At 59.9% G+C, this 25,845-nt stretch overlaps 4 protein-coding genes across 7 annotated transcripts; all 4 read left to right on the top strand.

The window, feature by feature from the left end:
• Positions 1-7,436: 7,436 nt before the first annotated feature.
• LOC138068535 (uncharacterized) lies at positions 7,437-9,993 on the top strand. The gene is made up of 6 exons (XM_068956365.1): positions 7,437-7,687; positions 7,800-7,913; positions 8,076-8,149; positions 8,395-8,811; positions 9,446-9,605; positions 9,908-9,993. The coding sequence occupies exons 4-6, from the start codon at positions 8,401-8,403 to the stop codon at positions 9,991-9,993; spliced, it is 657 nt and encodes a 218-aa protein (XP_068812466.1). The 5' UTR covers positions 7,437-7,687; positions 7,800-7,913; positions 8,076-8,149; positions 8,395-8,400.
• Positions 9,994-10,011: 18 nt separating this feature from the next.
• On the top strand, positions 10,012-12,432 carry LOC138068534 (maestro heat-like repeat-containing protein family member 1). The gene is made up of 7 exons (XM_068956364.1): positions 10,012-10,056; positions 10,205-10,349; positions 10,569-10,621; positions 11,089-11,196; positions 11,541-11,660; positions 11,855-11,950; positions 12,112-12,432. Exons 1-7 carry the CDS (start codon positions 10,012-10,014, stop codon positions 12,430-12,432), a joined length of 888 nt encoding a protein of 295 aa, XP_068812465.1.
• Positions 12,433-12,650: 218 nt separating this feature from the next.
• On the top strand, positions 12,651-15,513 carry LOC138068424 (maestro heat-like repeat-containing protein family member 2B). 2 transcript variants are annotated; one of them, XM_068955836.1, is made up of 6 exons: positions 12,651-12,759; positions 13,381-13,741; positions 14,224-14,328; positions 14,516-14,639; positions 14,878-14,993; positions 15,139-15,513. In XM_068955836.1, the coding sequence occupies exons 2-6, from the start codon at positions 13,472-13,474 to the stop codon at positions 15,346-15,348; spliced, it is 825 nt and encodes a 274-aa protein (XP_068811937.1). In that variant the 5' UTR covers positions 12,651-12,759; positions 13,381-13,471; the 3' UTR covers positions 15,349-15,513. The 2 variants fall into 2 exon arrangements, with proteins under 2 accessions (XP_068811937.1, XP_068811938.1); XM_068955837.1 differs by lacking the exon at positions 12,651-12,759 and having other exon boundaries at positions 12,985-13,516; positions 13,646-13,741.
• A 1,667-nt stretch (positions 15,514-17,180) lies between these two features.
• On the top strand, positions 17,181-20,262 carry LOC138068426 (protein maestro-like). 3 transcript variants are annotated; one of them, XR_011143249.1, is made up of 9 exons: positions 17,181-17,206; positions 17,406-17,764; positions 18,065-18,247; positions 18,394-18,546; positions 18,746-18,868; positions 19,017-19,119; positions 19,248-19,313; positions 19,552-19,619; positions 20,093-20,262. XR_011143249.1 is itself a non-coding variant. In XM_068955838.1 (8 exons), exons 2-8 carry the CDS (start codon positions 17,717-17,719, stop codon positions 20,119-20,121), a joined length of 705 nt encoding a protein of 234 aa, XP_068811939.1. In that variant the 5' UTR covers positions 17,181-17,206; positions 17,406-17,716; the 3' UTR covers positions 20,122-20,262. The 3 variants fall into 3 exon arrangements, 2 of the variants coding, with proteins under 2 accessions (XP_068811939.1, XP_068811940.1); XM_068955838.1 differs by lacking the exon at positions 19,552-19,619; XM_068955839.1 differs by lacking the exons at positions 17,181-17,206; positions 19,552-19,619 and having other exon boundaries at positions 17,340-17,764.
• The last annotated feature ends 5,583 nt before the right edge of the window (positions 20,263-25,845 follow it).

The raw sequence follows: 25,845 nt of genomic DNA, 5'->3' as shown, positions 1-25,845 counted from the left end.
TGCCAGCAGCAGTTCCTAGCACAGTGTCCCCAGGGCAGGCAAGGAGGCTGCTGCAGCCCAGCCTGGGGGTTTCCTGGCGAAGGAAAGCAGCTGTGTCCCGCTTCAGCCTTGCTCGGGACACCTCTGGCGTGCCCATTTGGACTCCTAGCGGTGTGCTTAAGTGTCTTCTTGAAGGCCACTAGCTTCTGAAAGGAGACTCTTCAGCTTGGGTGGGTGATATGAATTTGCCTTGCACTAAGCCTGGGACTCTTTCCAAGCCTGGTGGGCACAGGTCTGTTCTGCCTGTGCAGAGCAGGAGGCTTGGTAAGCTTGGGTGGAAGTTTCTTCCTGAGGTTGCCTCCTGAGTCCCTGAAGGAGTGGTGCTTGCCCAGTGAAGGTATAGGCTAGGTGCAGCTTTCAGGTGTTGGGTGAGCTGTGAAAGCCTTTTTGGCAGGAGAGCCCAGTCAGTTCTGACTACTTGTCACCAGCTTAAGAAGCCTAAATGAGAGAGGGGAAAACCAAAAGGAAGCCAAGGAGGCTTGCTCAGGGGCTCTTTGTGTTTCCCTGAGCAGCTGTGCCCTGGTGGAGTGGGTTCTTTTGGCCTTGGAGCTGCATGCCTGCAGAGCTGTTTTTTTTTTTTTTTAAATGGAAACTGTTTGACCCTCGGTAAGCGTGGAGCAGAGTCTCACGCAGTTATAGCAGCAAAGTGTATTTCCAAGGCCCTCCGCAACCCCTTCAGAAGATAGAGATGGCATTTCTCTGTCTTTGGTTACCTAATTACCAGTAATGCTGGCCAGGGAAGGCAGAGCCTGGGTAGCTCCAGCGCAGCATGTCAGAGCTGTGTTTCTCCAGAGTGTGCAGCCTCCTGCCCCTGGAGGCCCTGCCCCATGTTTAGCCCTCCCTTTTAGGGGGCCCCAGCTCAGCCTCCTGTGGAGCTGAAAGCTTTCCCAGAGACCCCAGGCCCTAAGGTATGATGAGGGAACAAGCAAGCAAATTCAAGGGCTGCCTTGAGAGCACTGAGCTAACAAAATCTGTGCTCCCTGCTGGGCCTTTCTGATATTGGTCATCTGTTGGAAAACCTTCATTTGTCAGGCCTGCCTCAAGGGAGAAGTCTGGGTCTCTGGTTCTGCTGCCAGCCAGGTCTGTGCTGCAGGGTGCCTGGGGCAACTCAGAGAATGGGAGGCCATTTCCCCTAGGCGTCCCTGTGCTCTGTGGGCTTTGTGCCTCTTCCTCGGTCGTGCTCTGAAATGCTCTGCTTCCCTCCCCGAGTTGTGGTGCTGCCTTTGGGCAGCCTCCAGTGCTCTTTCCCTGCCCAGCTGCAGGCTACTAACTAAAACCGCTTGTTGTCCTGGGGTTTGTGGTGTTCAAGTTGTCTGCTGTAAACCAGTGTTACAAACATGCAACAGGCTGGAGGGGAGTGGTTTTGGGCTCAGCGGAGGGAGGAGTTGCAGGGTGAGGAGAGAGGGGTTTTGGAGTTGGTGGTGGGGGTGACTTTGAGCTGGGCTGCGGTAGCCTGGGTCCAGGCCCGGTGGGCCGGTTTCAGGCATGGCAGGGCAGCTTCCAGGCCGTGCCAGAGCAGTTTCAGGCCGCAGCAGGCTGGTTTGGGGCTTGTAAAAACGTTTTACCAAAAGCAGTGCTTGAGCTCTCCTGAAAAAGCCAGGGTAACAAAGCCCCTTGTAGAAAGACCGCTTATCAGCATTTTCCTGTGGAAACATTTCTAAAGAGCTTTCTGTTGGTCCAAAGACATCAGCAGCGCTGTTTTCTCTGCCGTCGCTTAAACGTCACTGTTGTTCACAACTGCAGGCCTCCTTTGACATGGGGAATGTGCTGGTGGGGCCAAGTGAATTGCTGTTTAGCTGTTGAGTTGCTCCCGCTAGTTCGGCTAGTACAAGAGTCTCCAGGAGTAGATGTTTTCCCAAGCGGGAGAGGAGAGCGCTCATACGAGTAACGGGATAAAAATCTGTGCGTAAGCGAGAAGTGTGCTGGCCTGCTCAAGGGATTTAGGCGGCTAGGTCCCAAGTTGTCAGTACCTTGTCCATGAGACTATGGTGGAACCTGAAGGGCAGTTGGAGGCTACTGTCTGTTTTAACTGTCACAAGTGAGGCAGGTGTTAAGAACAGGAGTCAGGAAGCCACTTAGATGAAAGGCTTTTCCTGATTAGCATCTGCTGTTAAATTTTAGTAGAATAACCTTTGTGTCATTGTTACTGTGCCCTTTTTTTGTTTGTTTGTTTGTTTTGTTTTTTTGTTTTTTTTTTTAGTAAGGAGTGCGACATGCCCGATGACCGATCTAAAGAGTTTGTAGAGATATTTAAGGCTGAGCAGTAGTACCTATAGTACCTAGAGACAGGGAAGCTTTTGTACTCCATGATTGTACGGAAGTGAGTTACTTGTATGAACTGTTCTTATTAAAATATTGCAATCTTAAGAGGGACCCTGAAGTGACTTGATTATTGTACATGGGTCTTTCAAGTTACATTACCTAGAATGGAGCCTGTGGGAGAGAAGTGCCCAGTCAGAAAAGGAAAGAAATGTGGAGCCTACCAGGAGGGTTGCTTTTTGGTGAGCAAGTGGTGAATAAAGTACCACTCTGGTAGTACTAAAACACTTAAGGAGAGTCAGTCAAACTGGGTTGAACTCCCAGGAAGTAGTTCGATTAGAAACAAATGGAAGACGAGCGTGAAAGCCAGCGTACCAGCTGCTGGGGGTATGAGCAGACCCACAGGACGTGGTGTTCCCTTCCTCCAAGAGAAACAACGGGCAAAGTGCAAGCGGGCTGGCGATGCCTGCGGTGCAGTTACTGCCTGGGGGCTGCTCTGATTAGGATGATAGGAAGGAGCAGAAAAATACTCCTGCATGTCCCCGCAGGAGTGCAGCCACGTGACTGCACAGGAGCCACCCTCTGGGGCGGGGGGTCTGGGCCCCTCTGTCCAGCCCGGCATCTCCCATATGAGGAAAGGCTGAGAGAGCTGGGACTTCAGCCTGGAGAAGGGAAGACAGAGGGGGCATCTTAGCAAGGTGTTGAAATATCTGAAGGGAGGCTGTAAAGAGGCTGGGGCCAGGCTTGTCAGTTTGCCCAGTGACAGGATGAGGGGCAACGGGCACAAACTGAAACACAGGAAGCTCCATCTGAAGAGGAGGAACAACTGAACAGGCGACTGCTGTTCCTCCCTGCCAGAAATCCCCCTCCCCAGGGCGCAGGGCACTTGGTCCCCCAGAGATCCCTGGCCCCAGCCCTCACCAGCACAGGGAGCTCGCGTGCCGCAGGAGCCGCTCTGCAGGGAGACCGAGGGAGAAAGGAGGAGACAAAGTAGGGGAGAGAGGGAAAAGAAGAAAGAGAGAGAGAGGAGAGAGAGAAAGCGGGCAGCAAAGAAAGAGAAAGGGAAAGTGGGAAAAGAGGGAGAGAAAGAGGGAGGGAGAAATGGAGAAACAGAGAAAGAATGAGAAAGAAGAGAGAACAAGAGACGGGGGAAAAAGAAAGCAGGAGAGAAAGTGGGGGGAAAAGGAAAAGGCAGAGGGAAAAAGGGAGGAAGGGAGGAAAAGGGGGAGAGAAAGAAGAAGAAATGGGAAGAAGGGGGTGAGAGAGAGACAGAGAGGGAAAGAGAGCAAGAGGGAGACTAAGAGAAAGGCAGAAAGGGAGAGAAAGAGTTGAAGGAATGAAAGGGAGAAGGAGAGAGAGGCCAAAGGAGGGCAAGGCAGAAGGGGAAAGAAGGATGGCCAGCTAGGAGAGGAAGAAGAGAGACCAGGGAAAGAGAGAAAGTGAGGTAGAGAAAGACAGAGGGAGAGAGAGAAAGTGAGAGAACAAGAGTGAAGGAGAGAGGAAAAAAGAAGAAAGAAAGTGGGAGAGGAGAGGGAGAGAGCGAGAGAAGAAGAGCAATGCGGAAGGAGAGGAAGAGAAAGAGCAAGAGAAGACAGCGAGGGAGAAGGAGGCAAAAAGAGGGAGGGAGAGAAGAACAGAGAAGGAGAGGAGAGAACAAGAGAGAAAGTGAGAGGGAGGTAGAGGGAGAAAGAGGGTGGCAGAGAAAGAAAGAGAGGAAGAGTGAAGAAGAGAAGGAGAAAGAAAGAGGGACAGGGAAAGAGGGAAAGAGATGGGGAGAGAAGGCAAGAGAGAGCAAAGGAGGGGGAGAGAGGGAGAAGGAGCAAGAAAAAAAGGGAGAGGAAGAAGAGGGAGAGCGAGAGAAATAAGGAGAGAGGGGGAGTAGGAAAGAGCAAGAGAGATGCTGAGAAACAGAGGGAAACGGAAAGAGAATGAGGAGGGAGAGAGAAGAGAAGGAGGGAGAAAAGGGGAGGGAAAGGAATAAGGAATGAAAGGGAGAAAAGAGGAAAAAGTGAGGAAGAAGTGAGTGAGAATTATAGAGAAAGAGATGGGGCAGAGAAAAGGAGAGAGAACAAGAGAGAAGAGAAAGAAAAAAGAAAAGGGAGAGAGAAGGAACAAGAAAGAAGGAGAAAGGAAAAGAGTGAGGGCAGACTAGAGAGAACAAGAGGGGAAGAACATGGGAGAGAGAAACAGGAGAGAGAGGGACAGAGGGAAAGAAAAAAATGGAATGAGAAAGGGAGATGGAGAAAGGGAAAAGGGAGAAAGAGTGACAGAGAAAGAAAAAGAAAGAAGGAGAAGTAGAAGAAGAAAGAGAAGAAGAAATCTAGAAGAAATATTGAGGAATAAATACACAAGAAGAAAAGGGAAAGGGGGAAAAGAGAAGAAAAGGGAAAGACTGACCTCGGGGGTCAGCTCCCCAAGGCTGACTTTGGAGAAACCAAAGCAGCTGCAGGAGCTCGTGGGCGAGCAGCAGCAGCCCAGGAAGGGGCAGCAGGCAGGGCCGTGGCCACAGGACCCTCTGTCAGGCTGCAGGGGCAGCCCAGCACATGGGCAGCATGGCCCGCATTTTCCTTGGGGGTCTCCAGACCAGCGGCACCTCTGCAGCAGGGAAGAGGAGTCCAGGTGAGGGCTAGGCCTCGGGTTAGGGGGGAGAGAGAGTGTGGAGCCCCACATGGAGAGGGGCTGCAAAGGGCCTGCCAAAGGCAATGCAGGGCTGCACCAGCCTTGCTCCCAGCACACCTGGTTTTGTTCAGGCCAGAAAAGGGCCTGGTGGGCTCAGGTTCAGGCCCCACCTGAGATTAGGGCCAGGCTTAGGTAGAGAAAGACAGAGGGAGGAAGGGGGAGAGAAGGGATGGGAGAAGGAGAGAGGGAGGGCAAGCAAGAAAGCGAGAGAAAGAGTGAGAGTCTGGGGAGTCCTGCCGCGATGGGGGTGCTGCGAGCGCTGCGAGGTGGGGGCCGGCACCACGCTGGGCGCCCCGCTGGCCCGTTGTTGGGGGGGGGGGACGGGGAGCTGCTGGCGCCCGCGCGGCCGGCTCGGGGAGAGCCGGGGTCACGCGCTTGGGGCCAGCCCCAAGCTGCCCCCGGGCTGCTCTTCTCCAGGCGGCGCCGAGCCGGCCCCACCAGCCCCTCCAGTCGCCCCGCCCTCCAGCTGGGCAGACGTTTGCCCTGACTCGGGGCCATCCCCGCCGCTGCCAAAGCGGTGCAAGCCCTCCGCTGCTCTCCTTGCAGGTTTCTTGCCTCGTGTAGGTCGCTGGTCGGGACCTGCGCGGGGCGAGGACGGCGGCAGGGCGGCTGGCTCTGTCCCTGGGGCCACGGCTACCTTTGCCGCCGTTGTGACTTCTCTCTTGGACCGGCTGCAAGGCGCTGAGGTGAGGCGGAGGGGGGCGTCCCGCGGGGCTGCAAGGGCTCCCTGCAGCGCCCGGCTTCCCCGGGTGCCGTGGGCTGGTGTCACCCCACGGCGCCTCTGCCCTCCTGCCGCACCTCGTCCCGAACCGCTGATGCCGCTGGTGATGCTGAGCGGACGGCGCTGGGCCGCCGCGAGGACGGCCGTGAGCCGCGTCCTGGTGGCGCTGGCCCGTTCCCGCTTGCCTGCCGTGGTGTCGGCGCTGCAGGGCCACGCGAGGGCCCTGGAGGAGCCGGCGGCGGAGCTTGTCCTCGTCACCCTGCGCGACCTGGCTGCCCGCTGCGGTACGGCCCCCGGCCGGCTGCTCCGGGTGACGGTGGGGGAGAGGCGGGAGAAGGGGCTCCTCGCCCTGCCCCAAACGCTCGGGGCCGGGCTGGAGGGGGGCACGCGCCGGAGACCAAAGGCGCCGCCCTGCCCTCTCTGCAGCCCTGCAGTGCGCACCCTTGGCGGCCACGACGCTGCCGGCCCTGGGTGGCGCGCTGAGTGAGGCGGGCGGCTGCTGCGCGCTGGCTGCGGCGGTGAGTGTCGGTGCCGGGGCCCTGCGGGGGCGCTGCGGGGCGACCGCTCGGGGAGGAAGGGGCCGGGGCCGCCGCGGGCGGCGAGGCCGGGCAGAGGCAGCGGTGCGTGGGGGCGGGAGAGGGCAGGAAGAAGGCCATGTTGCGGCCGCGGCGTCGCCGGCCGTGGCGCGACGCCTCCCCGGAGCCAGCTCTCCTCCCGAGCCGAGGCCTGGCCGGCCTGGCGCGGGGGCCTCCCGCCGGCCTGGGGCCTGGCGCGAGGCAGGTCTCCGGCCGCTCAGAGGCTTTGCTGCCATCCCGTCTCCCTCCGGGTGCTGCAGCTGTGGAGCAGTGGTGCTGGGGCGTCAGCGCGTACTTGGGCCAGCGGGAGAAATGTGCCTTCCCTCGCCTGGGGGCCGCCCAGCTCTGCGCCCCCATCTCCCCGCTCCTGCGCTGGGCGAGCCGAAAGTGGCGGGGCTGCGAGGAGGAAGAGGTGAGCGCCGCTGCTCTCACCACCGCGGGGCCACGGGCCGGGGCCAGCGGGGCGGCGCTGGGCGAGGAGTCGAAGGGAGCAGGCGGGCCGCGAAAGCGCCCCGAGCCCCCGCGCGGCAAGGGCAGGCGGGCACCCGGGGCAGGCCAGCGCTGGAGAGACCCTCAGCCCGCGGCGCGGCGCCGTCCCTCGGCAGGTCAAGCAGGCCGTCCTTGGAGTGACGGCTGCCATGATGGGCGTCCTGCTGCACGCCGAGGAGCACTGCCAGCGCGCCTGGGAGCAGCTCCTCTGGCTGCTGCACCAGTATCGAGAAGTGCGGCAGCCCTTGGCGGTGACCACGGTGAGGGGTGACGTGGGGTGCGGCGTGGCCGGGGGCCGTGGGGGTGCGGGCAGGCGTCGGGGAGCTGCGGGGTGCCCGGAGGAGCCGCGGCCCCTTTGGGCACGAGCGCGAGAGCCAGGGCCTGAGGCTTCCTGGGCTCTTGCTGCAAGAAACCAGCAAGGGGGGAGAGCCAGAAGCCCCGTGCGAGCTGGGCTTTCCCTGGACGTGGGCTCAGGCCGCGGCATCTCGCCGCGATGCCGGTTCCTCCCTTTCCGGGCAGCTGGTGGTGAGAGCCCCCCTCTCCCTCTTGCGCTGCCTTGCAGAGTCTCAGCTACTTCCTAGAGGCCGTGGTGGGCGCTCGGACCCTCGTGCCCCGGGCCTAGCTTCTGGCCATCAACGCTGCTGTGCACCAGCAGGTAAGGCCTGACGCCGCGTCGCTGGCCTGCGGCTCCCGGGCAGCCTCAGCTGCTGCAAAGCTCTGCGTGCGCCCGGGGCTCTGGGCTTTGGCCGTGGGTCCGCGCCCGGAGCTGCCCGTGAGACGAGAGCTGACAGCGCGGCTCCTTTCCATCCCTCTGCGCCGATCCGGCTTTCTCTGAACGGCACCTTGTTCCCGCAGCTCTGTGATGAGATCGAGCCGCCCAGCCCAGAGCACAAAGCAGAGCTGTGCCGCTGCACTGTGCTGCAGGGTAAGGGCAGGAGAGGCCGCGCCGTGCTGCCGTGTGCTGGCAGCTCTCTTGCAAACCTGCCCGTGTGGGAAGAGGCTGGTCGCTAATGGCGAGCGTGATTTCTTCCCCGCAGCCCAAATTTGCCCAGAGGAGACGATCGTGTTCCTGTACTGCAAGCTGAGGAGCAGGAGCAAGGCTGATCGCGTGGCAGCTGTGGAAGTGCTGCAGGCTCTGGTCCGCTCTGCAGGTCAGTGGCCCAGGCCAGAGAAATGCAGTTCCCCCGGGGTGCTGCTGCTTCCTCTGATGTCGCAGTCTGGCCCTGCTTTGCACGAGAAGCTGGGCAGCTGTGAGGAATCCCTCCGGAAATGGGGGCTCGGCCTCAGCGCACACCTCTCCTTGTCCCTTGCAGCCACCGAGACGAGGGAGAAGCTGCCCCTGTTTGCAAAGTTGGTGCAGTCTGTGTGCGGGGACCCCACGGTCCAGGTGAGCTGGTTTGGGCAGGGAGGGTGCTGCTGCAGGGGCAGAGCCACCCTTTCCCTGGGGCAGAGCCTGGCGGGGCTGTAGCAGCAGGCAAAGGCAGGGTCCGGGGTGAGAGCCTGGTGGCGATGGTGGAGCGTGGGCTGCTGCTGCACCCTCGTCGTCTCGGCCCGGCCAGAAGGGCTGCAGCGCTGCAAAGGCAGCTCCCCTGGGGCTTTGGGCCGGGGTGGTAACTGGAGCCTCGGTGGCAGGTGCAGATGGCAGTTCTGCATTTCATCGGGGAGCTGCTGCGCTCCAGTGCCCCGGGCTGCTCAGCGTGGGACGTGGTGGCGCACATCTTCAGCGAGTTCAGCCGGGCCTCGGGCAGACTGGTAAGGGCAGAGCGCGACGCCCAGGCTGCTTTCCGCGTCCCGGCTGTGCCGCGCTGCCGTGGGTGTCGCTGGCAGCGGGGAGCCGGGCGCAGCAGATCCTCCGCAGCACTGGCGTGGCCTTGCATTCACCGGGCACCGCGGGGCCTGGGAAGGGGCAGTGACGGGTGTTTCCCACCTCTGTCTCGCAGGCGTCGGGGAAGCCTCTGTGCAGTGGAAGCCCGGGAAGAAAGGGCTGTTCAGCGACTGTGCGGGCACGTGCTGGGCACGCTGGACGTCTCTGCCGGAGGGGTGGCCAAAGTGAGTTGTCCTCCGCCTGCCGCTGCTTCTTGCCTGGGGATGCTTTTGCTCGCCTTCCCCGTGGCCCGAACCTCTCCCCTGCCACGCTGCGGAGCGCGCATGACTCACGCCAACGCGCCCGTCCTTTCCGTGCGTGCGCTGCATGAGTGGTGGGGTTGGGCGTGCCCGAGGCTTCCCTGTGTGCGCTGGGACCCCCCATCTTAGCCATTAAAGCAGCAGCGAAGAGCTGGGGTTTCGCTCTGGGGCCAGACTTGCTCGTTCAGCACGTGCTGCGGCTGACGCAAGCCCCGCTGGGCACGCGTCTTGGCTGCGTCCCATACATGAGATGTAGGGGCTGGTGGGGCCATAGGGATCCTGTGCGCCTTTGCCGTGGGGGGTGACCTGCCCCTGGGGGAGCTGTGCCGGCAGCTCTCCCCAACCGGGCAGCCAAAGGGAAGGCGAAAGGGGTGTGAAGCAGGGTGGGCGAGAGGGAGAGAAGGTGGAGGAGGAAGCCAGGGCGAGAGCGGAGCTCCTGAGCTAGGAAAGACCCGAGGCCGAGGGGCTGGGCCGGTGCCGGAGGAGCAGCCATGCCAGGGGAAGTGGGAGGGAGCGGCAGAAATGCCGGCATGCCCAACGGCCTGCTTCTTGCCTGCAGCTCCTGTGGCCGAGGCTGCTGCGGCATGTGGTGCCAGCCCAGCACGCTGGCATGCTGGTCCCGCTCTGCCGCTGCCTGTGTGCCCTGGCCGAGAGACAGGAGAGCGCAGAGCGTGAGGAAGAGGAGGTGGCGTCCGAGGCCCTGGAGCCTGTGGAGCAAGGTAGGGAGCAGAAAGTCCTGGTGCGCTGTGCCAGGCTGGGTGGTATTAGGGCGGTGCGTGTCCCTGGCACCCCCTGCGTGGGCTCAGCCTGCTCTCACTGGGGGTCCAGGGGCTGGTTCCTGCCATGCCGGAGCTGCCTTTGTCGGCAGCCGTTCAGCCACGGGAGCCCAGCAGGGCCGGTGTGGAGGTGGCGCGGCCGGTGGTCCCCTGCAGCCCCGCGTGGGGGTGTGGGACGTGGGACATGGCGTGGGCAAGGTCCGGCAGGGCTGGGCGTCTCACACAGCCTTTCTTTCTGCCCGCAGCCCCTCTGCCGGCTCCCCAGGCCCTGCTGGCTCGCCTGCTGGTGAGTAGCTGGTCCCCGGGGAAAGAGCTTTTGTGGCCGGGCTGAGGGGAGAGGCCAGGAGAGATGGTGCCAAGGCCAGTGCCGGCACCCCGGGAGGAGGCAGGAGCTGTCGGAGGGTGCCTGAGCCTCCCCTGCCTGTTGGGGGCTCCTGCTTCTCCTGGGGGACAGCAGTGCCCAGGCGAAGACATCGGCTGCCTGCTGCCAGCTGCGGCTCTTGGGGCAGGCGTGAGCCCGTCTCTCTCCTGCCCTGGCCTAGGTGGTGGCGGCGGTGTCTCCGCACGCGAGCGGTGGCCGTGGAGCGGCGGCCCCGCAGCTGCTGCAGGCGCTCCCCAGCACGATCCATGGAGCCGTGGGAGCAAAGTGGGCCGCAGAGATCCCCCTGCTGCTGCAGCACCTGGCAGGTAAAGTGTTGGCAGGCGGGAGAGGCTGGGGGGGCGGAGGGGCAGGAAAATGCCTTCAGCTCCCCAGCCTGGTGGAGGGGAACGGTCCCGGGTTTGCCAGCACTTGTCAGCCCGCTGGCCTGAGGCTGTGGGGCTTTGGACGGCAAAGACCACCCCTGGGCTCTGCTGTGGAGCCCGCTGGAATAACGGCGAGGGCTTTTGCTTCCTCTGGCTTTGCAGGAACAACCGCAAGCTCCCTGCACGTGGCCGAGTGGGAGAGCCTTCTGCTTAAGGTACAGTGTCCCTGTGGGGCCCCAGCTGGATGGGGCAAATGAGGGGACAGGAAAAGTGGGTGGGAGGAACCTGGGGGCTCCCTGTTTGGGCACTGAATGGCACGGGCGCTTCCCGAGCAGCCTGCGCCTGCCCCAGCCATGGGTGCTGCGCGCTCAGAGGAGCCGCTCTCGGCGCGTTGGGCATAGCTGAGCACAAATGCAGCCAGAGACCGGGGCAGAGGCCTCCGGAGCAGCCCTGCACCGTGGCACCACCTGCTTCTGGCATGTGCCGAGCCCAGGGGGCTCGAGTGGCACTTTTGGGGAAGAGCGAGAGGCAGGTTGCAGGAGGGGTGGTTGGGGGAGGGGGGAGGGGAGACAGATTGCCATGAGGGGGAGCTCCGCCCCGACAGTCTCCAGGGCCATTTGGATGTGCAAAGGCCTCGGCAAAGGGCAGGGGAGCGTTTGCTTCATCTCCTGCTTCGCCCTAGTTCCTGCAACCATCGCTGGAGCTCATTGAGAATGAGGCCTGGACTGTGGGCCTGAGCCAGGAGCTGAGCCGGCAGCTGAGCAGCTCTCCCCGCCTGTCCTGGGAGAAGGTTTGTTCCCTGTGCGGCGTCGCTGCTGCTCGCTCGTGCGCCCGAGGACTGCGACAGCAGAGCCCTGGGAGGCTCAGCCTGGGGTGAGGGCTGGCAGTGGCGCTCTGCCCTGCGGGCTGGTTTTCCTGCTGCCCACTCTCTTTCCCAAAAAGGCACTTCCCCCCCGTGCTGAGCTGGTGGCGGGGCCACCAGTGGCCAGCTGGTGGCCAGTTCGCTGGCTGCTGTTGGGGCTGGTACTGCAGGCGTCTTGGCAGGTCCCAGCACGGGAGGGTGTGCCGTGGCCTGGCCCTCTCCTGCCAGGTCAGGCTGTCCGCACAGCCAGGGCTCGGCCTCTTCTCTTGCAGTGCTTCCTGTACAAGGCTCTTGGCACAGCCCTGGCAGCTTGTGGGTGCCTCAGCCACGTGCAAGAGCAGACACAGAAATATCTAAAAGAAGCCAACTACCTGGAGCTGTGGGAGGCACAGGTGAGGTTTCCTTGTGTCGCCCTGCCTTCCCGCGTGTCCTCGGCTTGTCCCCAGGGCAGAGGGGCTCCGTGTGGCCTGCTCCAGCCCTTGCTGGTTTTCTGCTCACTGCTGTTTCCCGTGGGAAAGGTCCTGGTGGAGCTGGCCAGGGCTCAGCGTTGGGGCTGGAGCGACTCCCTGTTTCTGCTGCATTGCAGGGAATGATTTCAGTTGTGTCCCGCTGTGCCGAGAGCCACTTCCAGCTGGCCTTGTCCTCGGTGAAGGCGTTCATGGGCACTTTGAAACACCAGAAGGTAAAGGGCCTGGGGGCTCATTGCGGGGAGCTGCTGGAGGTGCATGGGGAGACGAACCGCCGGTCGGATGCGGGGCAACTCCCACCTTGGGAGTGCGTGGAGTCCCGGGCACAGCTGGGGCCGTGGGCTGATGACTCGGTGCTTCTCTGGCGAACCTCCAGCAGAGCAACTTGGTGAGGACCCGCGCTGCTCGTGCTGCGCTCATGGTGGTCTACAGCAGGATGGCACTGCGCGCCCCCAGGGAGCAGCTGCTGGCCCATGTCAGGAGAGACATCGTAGGGAACGTCCTGTGGCTCTACCAAGAGGGCTGCCAGGTGGGTGCTCGGGGCGCAGGGCAAAGCCACCCAGGTGACACCAGCTCCGGCCTTGCCTCGCCCTTCCTGTGCGCGCCTCTCCCGTCGCAGCTGTGCCGGCGCTGCTCGCCCTGCTCCCCTGGGCCAGGGTCCGCAGGGGTCTTTCTGTCCGGCAGCCAGGGCAGCTGATTCCCTCCCCGTGGGAGGCTCTTTCCCAGGAGGGGAGAGGAGGTTTCCCTCCTGGGGTGCAGGTGCCAAGCTGGGGTCCGCTAGGCTCCCGGAGGGTGCGGTCTCCCAGCGATGTGCTTGGAGGCAGATTCTCCCCAGCCCCGCTGCTTTCTGCCCTCGGCCCTTTGCAGAGCTCAAAGCATGTTTTCCTCCCCTGGGATCAAGGACGCACAGCTGAAGCTCTCCCTGGTGCAGAGCGTCACTGAGATCAGCCTCGCCATCGGGGCTGTGGGCGCCTGCCCCAGGTTTGAGCTCTGCCGCAAGCGGGAGCTGCTGCAGACCCTGCTGGTGAGTGCCCGGAGCCAGGGCCGTCGCGCAGAGGAGCTGTGGGCTCTGCCGTGGGGTGGGTTTGCCCAGAGGCGGGATGGTCTCCTGGGGCAGCGCGTGAGCTCCCGAGCTCCCTGAGCCCCATCCCCGGGTGGCGGGGCACTTGGGTGCTGGCGCATGAGGCCATGGCAGGGGGGATGGTGCGGTGTGTCTGGGTGCTGGTGAGCTGCCGTCTCGTCCTGCGGGACCTTTGTGGGAGCTGCAGAGGTGGTGGGGCTGGTGTCTGCAGGGTCTGGCAGAAGAGCCTGTGGCTGGGGCAGGTGGGAGGGCTCTCCTGTGCCCCTGCCCACTGCCCACTTTGCGCATGTCTCCTCTGTAACTTGCGGGAGGTGATTCAGGAGGAGCCGCAGGAGTCGCCGGTGTGCCCCCGGGCCATCGTGGCCATCGAGCAGTTGAGGTAGGGTCTGTCCCCGGGGCTGTGGGAGTCGCTGCGTGTCCCAGCCCAACTGGTTGGGCTGGGCTGGGGCTGTGGGCATTGGATTTGGGGCTGTCAATCAGGACAAAGCCAGTTGTCCTTTGACTCGCTCTGGAGAGTGCTAGTAAGCCTGCTCTCTGTCTCCTCTCCCTTTTTTCTCCTGACAGCAAGGTGAAGCCCCATCTGAGGAGGGAGGAAAACTGCAGCCTCCTGGCTCAGTGCTTCCAGGGCGTCATTTGCCTTCATCACCCGGAGCAGATGGATGAGGAAGGGGAGACAGCGGCAGCTGCTCCGTGCGCACCGGTACCCGCTGGCCCTTCTCGGCCGCCCCTCGGTGGGGGTGCAGCTCCAGGCTCCCCGCATTCTGGCAGCCACTGGCTGTGTTGGTGTCTGTGTGGGGTGCCCAGCCTCAGTCCCCCTTTCTGGTGTCAGGGTGTGCATGCGCCGTCCCTGCGAGCACTGGGCCAACTCATGGCAACCCTTCTCCAGGCAGAGCCAGCCCCTGTCTGCTTCAAGGACATGGTGCAGGTGAGTATCCCCGGGGTGGCGGGGAAAGTGTTGCCACTGCCAGAGTGGAGCAGAGCTGTGGGGATCCTTGCCCGTGGGGCTGGTCCGAGGAGGAGAGCTTCCCTGTGACTAGGTGCAATGCCCCCCTTTGGCGAATAGGCAAATGGTCCTAGGTTCAGGCCCCCTTGGCCTAATTTGGCATCCAAGCTTTTCCCAACGGCAGCAGCTTGCTTGCAGGCAGCTCAAAGTGTCCTGCAGAGCCTCCTAGGTGAGCCAGAATTTCTCCCCAGGAGCAGCTGTGAGCAAAGGGTGCTACACAAGTCAATGGTGCCCACAGCGAGAGCCTGGAGCGGGTAAGGCCCCGCGGGGAAGGGCTCCTCGCCTGGGGCCGGGGCCCCCGGAGAGATTGGGGCTGTGGAGGCGGCAAGGCTGGGAAGGGAGGGGCTAGAGGGGGGCCCTGGCGGGAAAGACGCCTGTGGTGAGACGGGTCCACCCGTGCCCAGGTCCTGCGGCGCTGGCTCACCTCGGCCCACGCATGCGAGCGGGAGAGGGCCCTGCAGGTCTGCGTCCAGCTGCTGGGTGCTTATGAAGAGCGATGCGAGCACAGGGTGAGCAGGGACCCCACGTGCAGGGAGCTCTGCCCGGGCAGGTGCCGGGTTGTGGGTCTCCCGGGGCTGCAGGGCAGCCCCTCATTTGCCCCCCTCCCGGCCACAGCTCAGGGGCAGCATGGCCGGGAGAGGGCGAGCAGCTGTGGGGGCTGCCGGTGACCTTTTTGCCTGCCTCTTGCTCCTGCAGCGAGGCCATGCGTGCGAGCAGTTCGGCTCCCTGGTGGGACTGCTGGGGCCTTTGACGTGCGATGCGTCAGCCACGTCCCGCTGGTGGGCAGCGACCTGCCTCGGCCGCCTGCTCCAAATAGGAGGTGAGGAGAGCAGGCAGGGCCGTCCCCTGCTGCTGTCTGAGGGCAGGACATCGTGTCCCCAGCGCCAGGGACCGTCCTCCTCTGCAGCCGGCCACTCGCCTGGCTAGCAAACCTGCTGCGCCGCGTTCGGGGGGGGCCCTGCCTTCGCCGTGGCCTTTGCCACGCTCCCAGGTCCTCCTTTATCCGCATGCGGGGCCGGAGGTTCGCTCCCCATGAATGTGACTCTCCTTTCTCCCAGCTCCAGCCAAGACCACAGACGTGGCGCCCTGGCCCAACGAGATCAGGTGCCTGCGTGAGAGGCTCAACACCATCAGCTCGGAGTCTCTGCTCGTGACCTCCGCCAACACTGCGAAGGTAACTGGCCCCCGAAAAGTGGGGAGGGGGCCATGGTGTGTGTGTGTGTGCATGTGCATGTACATGAGAGCGCTGCTGTCAGGACGCGAATTTTGCATCCGAGCAACCTGTGACGTGGTCTCCTCTGTTTCTGATTTCTCCCCAGCTTGTTTGCAAATATTTCCCCCCAGCCCAGGCCACAGACTTCACGAGTACCATTTTGGAGAGCTTGCTGTGTGGCAGGCCTGTGTGTGCGTGGGCCGCTGGGCAGTGGATGCTCACCTTTCTGGGGGAGTGCAGAGAGCAAATCTCCCAGAGAGCGGCGTTTTTTTCCATTTGCCTGTGGCTGCTCTCTGTTGCTGGCTGTTGGCCCTGAAGAAGGATGGGGAAAGGCCACACCGAGCCATTCTTTCTTGCCTTCCTGCTTTCAGGTGCCCAAAATCGTGACCATCCTTTCCCCCTGCCTGTGGAGCACGCGGCAGAGCACGCCCAGGGGGTTCGCGCTGCGGGCAATGTTCCTCCTGGCCCGCTCTCACCAACAGCCGGTGCTCGACAGCCTCCTCCAGAAGCGCCTGCCCACAGACAGGTCTGTACCCTCGCCCTTCCCTCTGCAGTCAGAGCCAGCCCCAGGGCGTGCCTGCCTGGGGGGTCCTGGGAGGGAGCAGGTGGTTCTTCCCCGGGGAAAGGCTGAGCGCTGCAGCATCGTGGGCTCGTGTCTCTGTCCCGAGCTGGGCATGGCCAGCCCCGTTGCAGACAAGGAGAGCCTTTGGCCTCTCGTGAGGCTGTTGCAGGTGCCCGAGGCTAGCTAGGGGCTCATGGGCGAGCGTCTGTTCCCTTGCAGTGACACGGTGGAGCTGTGGAGGAGCCTGGGGAGAAGTGCCCTGGGATGCCACATCTTGGTGCACTTAACTGAAAAATTAAGGGCAGCTGGAAAGAGCAGCCATGGGAGCAACTGCTGCACTCAGGAGCTGGGCAGCAGCCAGGCTGCCCTGGAGCCTCACACGGTATGGTCAGCAGCAGTTGCATTTGTGCTGCTTCGCGTCTGCTTTCCAACTCGTGCTTCAGCGCAAGGGAGTTTCATGCCCTTTGCGAGCACCCATGGAGCCTGGCGGGGTGCTGGGGCAGTGGCAGCAATAGCAGTGTGGGGAGCCAGGACAGTTTGCTGCTGCCGGGCCGCAAGGCTGTCGCCGCAGTGACAATTGGAGACAAAAAGCCTCCCAGGCCAGCGGGGGGACGTGGAGGGTGGGAAAAGCCCTTGTTTTTTACCAGGTGGTTCTTGGTTGACTTTCTCTGTAGATCACCTGCAGCCTCTTCGAGGTGGTGTCAGTCCTACGGAACGAGACGCTGGTCCAGCGCCTGCTTCCCTCCCTGCTTCCCAGCCTCCTGGGGCAGGTCAGCGAGACGCTGGGGGAAGAAATGACACTGTCTCTTGGGGAGCTGGGGAGCGACGACACGCCGGGCAGGTGAGGAGCAGCAGGGGCAGGGGTTGGCCTGTGCCCCAGGTCTCTGCTCATGTGGTTTGTGGCCTGCAGGCGCACCCGACTGTCCCAGTGGCCCTGGGCTGCCTCCGCGGGGAGGCAGGACCGGTCGTTGCAGGGCAGTGCACCTGGGCATTTCGCCGCACATGGCGTGGGCATGGGCCGTTCCTGCCCATAAACTCTGTGTTGCCAACTGGGGGGGGCCGTCGCGGGGTTCCCCATAGCACCATGCTCTGCCCACGCTCCTGCTGTGCAACGGCAGGAGCAAATCGGTGCTGTGTGCCACCTACAAGGCACTCTCCCCAAAGTGCTGCTTAGCAGAGCACTTGGGGAGTGCCTTGGGCACCTGGCGTGGAGTCAGCCCAGGGACCCTGGGTTTTCTCCTGCCGTCTGTGGGTTAGGGGCAGGACAAAGGGCAAAAATGCCAGTTTTTAAGTTAGCTTGAGACTTGAAGACTGCGAAGAGTCATTTCAGGAGTACTTTGCCTGTCCCTCGGTGGAGTTTAGGATGAGCGAACGAACAGCTCCCCAAGTGGCTGAGCTGCTTTAGCTCTGCCAAAGAGAAATCTGCCCCCAAACTTCTGTGCCTGGAGATTTCTTTGGGGTTTTTTTCCAGCAGGCTTTTTGTGGAGGCGTTAGAGCTGGTGCTGGCGAGGTGCCTGGAGGAGCGCTGGCTGCGACTGCTCCGGGAGCAGGGAGTGTGGGTGTCCCTGGCAGACTCCCAGGCTCACACCGCCGGCGTGTGTCTCCTGGCGAGGTGAGAGCCCCCACAATGTGTCCTGCCTTGTCGTGGGGGCTATGCCCAGGGAAAGGGCTGCTGGGACCTTCCTTCATGCCCGGGAGCTCTGCTGAGGTGCAGAGCAGCATCTGCATCGGAGCAGGTAAATTTGGGAGTCGCGGCCCGTGGCCGTCCTGTGGGACTGTGTGTCACGAGCCTGCTCGTGCTTTGTGCGCAGTGTGCTGCTCCGCGCGGAGCTCGTCCCGCAGCGCCTGGTGCAGAGCCTCTTCCCGTGGCTGGGTTCACCCTCAGCAAACCTGCGGCTCACGGCCACGGCTTTCTTTGCTGAGGTGAGGCAGCAGGCTGGGCGGGGCGGGCTCAGAGCGGTTCCTGCGTCTTGCCCAGCGTGAATCGCGTCCTGATGCTAGTGGACCCGTGGCTTTATTGCAGCTGGTGAAGGACCATCTGGTGGAGAAGACGAAGCTCCTGAAGCCCCTGCTGAAGGCCCTACTAGAAAGATCACGTGACCCCATCAACACCGTGCGGCAAATGGCCATGAGAGGCGTGGGCAACATGGCCAGTGGAGCACCCACAAAGGTGAGACGGCCTTTTCTGCGCTCTGAGCACAGTCCGAACTCAAGAGGTGCCAGTGGAGAGGTGTGCGGGGCTTGCGGAGCCTGGAGAGACGAGCAGAGGCAGACGTGGGGCTGTACTAAGGCCGCGCTCCTCGCTCTGATGTCAGCAGGGTAGCAAAGGGGAAAGTGGATGCAAAGCGGGGCTCCTCAGGCAGGGGGTTGCTCTGGGCTTGCTCGAGCAAGTGCAGCCCTTGGCGCCATGGTGAAGGGCAGCGGTGGGAGGCAGGGATAGTGAGCAGCTTGTGCACCTGTCGCTCTGCAGCTGCGGAGGCACAGGGCGGCCGTGATGGAGGTGCTGTGCAGGGGCCTGGAGGACGCGGCCAGCACGGAGGTGGCTGCCGAGTGCCTGCTGGCACTGACGAAGGTACTGGGGCGGCTGAAGACGAGGGCCATGGGCTCGGCCTTGGAAGACATCTCCAGGTCCACCCGGGCGTTCCTGGGGGCGGTAAGTGAAGCCGCTCGTTCTCCTGTTGGGCAGGCGAGAGCCGTCCTGGGGCCTCCGCCCCCCACAGGCAGCGCCCCACTGGTGCAGAGCAGTTTGTACGCGGTGCCCGCGTTAGCGGCCTGCCAGATGGGTTTTACTGGTCACAGGAGGAAGAGGTCCTGCGCTTCTCAGCCTTTGCCCTCTACGGCACCCTGGCCTCGTCTGCCTTGGGGAGGAGGTCCTTTTTCAGCAGAGAAGTGGAGGAGGCATTTCCCAGCCTCGTGCTGCACCTCCGGGGCCCAGCCCCAGCCGTCTCCAGTGTAAGAGCTCCCGGGGCTCCTTGTGGAGCTGCAGAAAGCCCTGCGGCGCTGGCAGAGCTGCGGTGCCACTACCACCCGTGCAGGGCTGCCAGCATCTCCACAGGCCCTCACTGTCACCGTGGCAGCAAAGTTTCTCCATCGGCGCCCTGGGCAGGTGTGCAGCATCCTTGTGATGACAGGGCCCGATGCTCTTTTTCAGGCGTGCAAGGTCGCTCTGCACCAGTGTGCCCCGTTTCTGGGGTCAAAGAGGGTGCAGCAACGCATCGCTGCAGGTGCCGGGCTGAGCGTGGCTGAGCTGCAGGACAAGGTCTGCGGTCACCTGGTGAGCGAGCGCTGCAACGCGGCCCGCGGCCCTGTGGGCGGCCATACCCTGGCTCCTGCACCGCAGGGCCACCTAGGTGCCTGGCCACAGGTTGGCGGAGGGGCATTTGCAGCCGGAGACGAGTACCTGTGTCCTTGCTTTGCCCTAGGCCCAAGACTGCCCCGCGCTGCTGGAGACGCTCTGCAGCACAGCCCGGAGCTGCTGCATGGGGAGCTACCAGGCACCGCAGGCGGAAGCCATCACCGTCCTGGGTGAGAGACAGCGCCGGGCTCTCATGCTGCTCCTGGCTGTGTCCCCCGGGTCAGGGTTGGGCCTCGGGGCTGAGGTTGGTTTTGGGGCCAGGGCTGTGCGCTGATGGCTGCGTTTTCTCATGTGCCAGGCATCCTCCTGGACATGGCGCCAGCTGAGCGGCTCCAGCGGTGGGACCTGGCGTTCTTGTGGGGAGGTAGGGTGACGGTGACTGAGCTCCTGCCCTGTGGGCTGGGGAGCTGTCCAGAGGCCCCGCGGGTGCCAGGCCGAGGACGCTGGCACCGAAAGCCAGGGGGCACGGGGAGAGGGGACTTGTGTGGTCCCCAGGCTCCTGGCCGGGAAAGCTGCCCCCAGTCCGGCGCCACAGAGCACCGAGGGCCGCAGGGGAAACGGTGGCCGAGCACCCACGGTGCCTCCCTGCGGTGTTGTTGCAGCTCAGCGGAGGTGAGCTGAGGCCCATGTGCGCAGCTGGCGGCAGTTGCAGTGGATGCTCGTGACACAGGTGGTGGTGGGGGCGGGGCCGGGGGTGGGATGGGCGCCAGGGCGCATGCATGGGCTGCCACAGGCGTGCAGAGAGTGCAGTTTGGTCCTTCGTGGCCGCTGTCCGCCCCCTCTCTCCCTCCCTGCCTCGCTCGGCGCCCCCATGGCGGCCCAGGCGCTGGGGGAGAAAAAGAGAGGGACAGAGGAAGGGGAAGGGAAAGGAGAGAGGGAGAGAGAGAAAAAGAAGAAAAAGAACGAGAGAGAGAGAGAGGAGAGAGAAAGAGAAAGAACAGAGAAGAAGAGAGAGGAGAAAAGTGAAGAAAGGAAAGAATGAAAGGGAGAAAAGAGAGGCCAGAGAAAGAGCTAGAGAGAGAGGGAAAGACAGAAGGAGAGAGAGAGAGAAAAGAGAGGAAGAAGAGAGAGAGAGAGGAACAGAGAGACCCAGAGCAAAGGAACCATGGAGAGTATTGCCAAGCAGCCTATTGCTTCTTGCAGCCTTTGCCAACCTGGTGAAATCGCTGTGATGCGAAGCAGCTCCCCGAGTCTCACCTTGGAGAAACAAAAGCAGCCGCAGGACCTTGCGGGTGAGCGGCAGCTGCCCTGCCCAGGAAGGGGCAGCAGATGGGGGCCGTGGCCACAGGACTGTCTATCCGGCTGCAGCGGCAGCCCAGCGCGTGGTGAGCATCACCTGCATTTTCCTTGGGGGGACTCCAGACGAGCGGCACCTCTGCTCGGGGACCTCTGCAGCGGGGGAAAGGAGTCCAGGTTAGGGCTAGGCTTAGGGTCAGGGGAGAGAGAAAGCGTCGAGCCCCGCGTGGAGTGGGGCTGCTAGGGGCATGCCAAAGGAAATGCCCAGCTGCACCAACACTGCTCCCAGCGCACCTGTTTTGTTCAGGCCAAGAACAGGCCTGGTGGGCTCAGGTTCAGGCCCCGCCTGAGATTAGGGCTAGGCTTGGGGTTAGGAGAGAGAGAAAACATCGAGCCCCCTGTGGAGTGGGGCTGCTAGGGGCATGCCAGAGGGCTAGGGCTAGGGAGGAACAAAGAAAGAATGAAAGGGAGAAAGAGGGAGAGAGGGAGGCAAGAGAAAGAGCTAGAGAGAGAGGGAAAGAGAGAAGGAGATAAGAGAGAAGAGAGAAAGAAGAGAGAGGAAGAGAGAGACAGGAAGACTCCAGGCAAATTCCAAGCTGCCATCTAATCGCTACCTGCACGGCTGCCTCTCTGGAATAATTTCAGGGAGGAAAAACCTCTGCAGCTCAGCAGCCGAGGAACCTGTTTCCTTTCCAAAGAGTCACTGCTAGAGATCTGCTCCACGAAAGAGCCATTCATTTCCCATCATCAGGAGTCCCATTACCAGCTGCCTTTTTCACCTCGGAGGAATGGGAGCGGAAGCTGAGGGCCCACTGCCATCTGTAGGGCAGGGGAGTTTCCACAGGCTCACGAGAGTAGCTCTTGCTGAAATCTTGACTAAGCTAACTGGCAAGTATGAGCTATTCAGAGAGGGGAAAAGAGCGGCGGGGGTGGGGGGGGAGGGAGGGAGGAAGGAAGGAGCGCTGGGAGGGGGGGGGAAAGGTTTAGGCTGCAAGGGCAGCAATATGCAGCTGAGAAGTTACCAGCTACTATCCCGACTGTCGTCTTCTCAAATCCCTAACTGAGGGGTAACCGTGCAGACTCTCAAAGGAGTTTTTCTAAGAATATTTTCTAATAGAAGATATGAAAAAAGAAATGAATCCATCTATGAGCAGTATGCATCTGGCCAAAAAGCCAAGGGCTTCCGTGTTGTAGAGCACAGGGGAGAATCCTAGAATATCAGAGGAGTAAGATCAAGCTTCAGTGTCAGGTGAATAGGATCAGTGCTACACTGAGTCCTGCTTATTAGTAACTGAGGTGAGAGCTAACCAGAGCCTTGTGGTTTGCCGAGGGAAATGCAGTCAGCTAGGGTATGTGCTCCAACCATAAAATTAAAGCATTCAGGCATATACACAGAACTAGAGGGACGTCATGAAGTATTTTCCTTGCAGCACGCAACTTGTGAGTTAATTTATTGGGGTGGGGGAGAAGATTTGCAGACGGCTAATAACATCCTGTACTGTTTTGAAATTGGCAGGAGAACACTTTCCAGCTTTCCTTTTCCACTCCTGCAAAGCGCTGTGTCCCACTTCTCAAAGGACTCCAAAGAAGATGAGAGGAGAGAGGAAAAACACCCTCGCACTTCCAGTTCTCCCTGTGTAATCCCTATCCAAGTGCCCAACCTGTTGGCAGAGGCAGTTTCGACATCTCTGCGGTCTCAGTTGTAGAACATGAAGAAAGGCCCTGTAAGAAAGCCTTAATCAAAGCGAAGATTTAAAGTGGAAATATGTAACGTTCCCATCTTACCTATGGAGAAGTTCCACCCCATTGGCTGGGTGTGCACCTCTGTCTTGGCTGAAACAGAACATGGGCTCTCTGGATGAACGTTTCCACAGATGATTTCTTTAGAGCAGTTTTCAGTTATTGCTCAGGACTTTCTCTTTTAACATCTAGAAAAACAAATAAAGCTATTACTGTTGCAGCCAATTATAGACTAACCTCATTCACTTTCCTAGTCTGGGTAGGCCCATGTAAACGTTCAAAGTAATTTGCAGCTAGTTCACTTTGCATCTCAACCTCATTTCAAGAAAAGCAGCCAGCAATGCTTACAAAGGAAACCGTCACTGATTCAATCACAGAGAAAGAGTAGCTGGTTTATGACATTCTGGCAAGGCAAAGCAAAGCAAAACAAAATCCATTAGTGCAAATTATTTCCACTCACTTCGGATTTCTGCATAGCCTCTTGCCATCAGCTGATGGTATACATCAGACTGCTGGTATATCCACCTATATTGATTGAAAGGGCCACACCCGTGTTTCTCAGTGAACTTAATGCAGTAATACGTAATTGAAGCATCTACATTTTAGGTTGAAAAACATTTTTTTTTCTCCTCGTTTTCATATAATACAGGAAGATTTTTTTTTTAAATCATGGGGGCCAGGTGCTCTCATACTGAGCCTCGTGTCAATTCAAGGGCTTACGCGGCCGTGGGAAACGCTTGGGTCATCTTTTAAATCTAACAAAAAATTGTGGCATAAACGGGCAGTGAAACTGCTTCGTGACCAGACTAGAAGATACACCATCAATGTATCAAGGCACCGTCACCGAGCATTTCAATTGCCTGCTGGAGAGAAGGCTCTTCTCTGTGCTCCTGTAAATCCTTCTACCATTAACAGGAGAAAAAAAAAAATATATATATATATATATATATAATCACTGGGAGAAGAGCTGGCAAGAATTCCTGCTCCTAAATCACTGCATGGGCAACGGGTCACGTTTCATCCACTGATGGGCTCACAGGATTTCCCCCTCCTCCCCCCGCATCTCACATTCTAGTCCCGGTCCTCACCAATGCTGTTGTCGGCTGAGGGAAAGGTTCTCCAAGCAAGTGTAAGACATTCAAACATACTTTATATATATTCTACTTCCATGAAACAAATGAGAGGGTGTGAAAGGAAACGGCGATCAAGTGGAACAGCAGTTCTTGAAGTGGTTTTCTGTGGGGCACCCCTCTTGAAACTGCTGTGCACATCTGTCTGCTGACAATTTGATAAGAGCATGAAAATAAAGCAGCCAGAGAAAGTCAGAGATGAACAGAAAAGAACACAGCAAAAGCTGCCTCAAGGTACAACCTGATGAACTTGGAGCATTTCCATGTCATGAAGTAGCTTTTCCCATAAAAAGCAGATCAGACAATATTGTACAGAGACGGTTGGGGCTGCATTGCTCTGAATCAAGAGCTTCTCCTTCGAGCTGCTCTTCAGTTCAGCTACCAGAGACCGCAGAAACACCATTCGGAGTTCTTTTCCTTTGTCAAGGAGATGGTCCACAAAAGCCTCGTTGAGTTTCCTTCCAACTCAGTAGGTACTTTTCCACTCCCGTTGACAGGAAACTAGTCAAGCCCTACCCATCACACGCCCGGACTGAGCACAGAGGAGGAACAACCCCCCCTCCCCTCCAAACACTAGGGTTTATTCTCACTTCCACACAGTTCCCTTCATACCACCCCACCCCCAATGGGGCTGAACCCTAGGGTTCCCCCTAGGGTTCACGCTTGGCAAGGGAGCATCCCATCTCCACAGTGGTGCAAAGGGAGCTGAATGCAATTGAGAATCAGACTCTTGAGATTCCGTCTTCATTTGCTTACGTAGCTCTCTTGGTAAATTGTGTCCACGGCCAGAGCGCGCCCATTGTTTTTCCTCAAATACCACTTCTTCTTCTCCCCCCTCCCCCCACCATCCTTCTTTTGGCAAGATAAGAGATGGTGGTTTCAAGGGCCGCTAGGCAGTTGCACCTCAACATTCAAGTGCAAAAACACTACAGGGTCACATCCTGATGTGAGTGAGGCACCTCAGCAAGGAACCCTTAACACCAGCTCACTAGAAAGGACAAACAGAAGTTGAAATGTTTTAATCCTGAAAAGGCCTCGCTGCCCTGGCTTTGCTTCTCCCTGTAAAACCTATAGCATTTTAAAAGCACTGAAACAGTGATCCGACACCCTGAGAGGTGAATTACTGTGTCTAAGCCCTCACAGAGGAGCTGAAGACCTTCAAAAGCCAGGTGGAAAGTAGAAAAGAAGAATGGGTTAACATTGCCTCCCTTTGCTTGAAGAGGCTGTAGTTAAAGCCAGGCCCCTTTGTGCCAGGCGCTGTAACACCTTGGGAGAGAGAAGTCCTGCGCCAGAGAGCGCCTCACCTCCGTGGCCATGGCGCAGAGCAAGGACCCGGGCAGCTGGGCAAGAGCAGCTGCCGCAGACCGCCCAGGCAGCAGCAGCAGCAGCAGCAGCAGCGATGAGACAGGCCTCCAAATGTCTTCCTCGACTCCACAACCTGCTCCCAGCGTTGTGCTCTGCAGGGACAGGCTCAGCCCATCCCCTGCAGAGCTACAGAGCAAACACAGACAGTCTAGTTCTTCCTCTCTTCTTTAAAGCAAAGCTGTTTCACTCCCTCACGAATTCAAGCGAGCAATATTAGACTGCAACTGTCCCATCTAGGACTCAGAAAAAGATCTCCTCTAAGACCGTCCCATCTTTTTCCACTGTCCTTCCTACTGCTGAAAGGTCCCCCACAAAGGCTTTGCCCCCCCCCGAGTCCCCAAGGTCAGATAGTGCCTGTCATGCAGCATTGCTTTTCCTGCTGCTTCCCAGGCTTTGCATGCAGTTCCCAGTCACCAGACAGCCGTAGGAATGAGTGCTTGCAAAGCCCAAATGAAAGGAAAGGGGTTTCTTAAAGGAGCATCTTCCCTTTCTGCTATTGAACAAGCTTGGGAAGAGCTCAGACTTACTGCCTCATGCGGTTTACGTCAGGCCTCTTGGACTCAGGTGGTGTGAACCAGCAAGCAGTTAGTTTTGTTGTTGATTTTTTGTTTGTTTGTTTTTCTTTAAGGGAAGACCAGTCTCTCACAAATGCTTGCTCCATCTGCCTGGGTTGGCACCCCCCCAGGGCAGAGAGCTTTGCAAAAGGGCAGCTGGGGGCAGTCATTGCCCTCTGTGCCCAGCGTGCCCTCCAGAAAGGCCCCTTTGAGCAATGGGGCAGTTGCTCTGCTGTTGCCAGATGACCCTCTGCAGCCTGGGGGTGTCTTGGGGCGAGCAGGGAGGATCTTCAGTCTTCTGGTAGCTCCCAGCATAGGGCTAAGGATGGGGGAGGCATGGGGGAGTGGGACTGGACACAGCCCGGAGGCATTTTGAGTGGGGGATGTGGGCAGCAACACTAAGCCCGTGCTTCCAATATTATTTTGGTCAGGTACTGTGGGATTTCTCCTCGGGGACTGGGTCGCTCCAATGACATCAGCTCTCTGCCTGGCTTTCAGAAAGGCTTTGTTATTGTTGCAGAAATTGAGGCAAAGCAGAATTAGCAAACCTACCTCCAATCAATACAGCCAAAGGTAATCACTCCCCACACCGTGCTCTCTGTGCACAAGCCTTCCTGGGTAAACTGTGACGACACACTGCTTGGGATAATGCACTTTGGTTGGAAAACAGTTATGTTAGCAGCTGCACCAGCAGGGTTGGCACCAAAATATCCTTCTGGGGTTGTTTTTCTTGTTTGTTCGTTTTTTTGTGCTTACAAGCTTTTGCCTCCTGAAGTCAGTCACGGGGCACAAAAAGCCTTCGAGCAGGAGCAGCTCTGAGCCTCTGTCCCGGGGGCTTTGCAGGCCATGTGGGCAGCAGGTCTGTCCCTGG

This window comes from Struthio camelus, chromosome 10 (assembly GCF_040807025.1).
Source record: "Struthio camelus isolate bStrCam1 chromosome 10, bStrCam1.hap1, whole genome shotgun sequence".
Classification (NCBI taxonomy): domain Eukaryota; kingdom Metazoa; phylum Chordata; class Aves; order Struthioniformes; family Struthionidae; genus Struthio; species Struthio camelus.
Note: the sequence above shows the minus strand (reverse complement) of the source record. Positions and strands in the feature narration are given on the sequence as shown.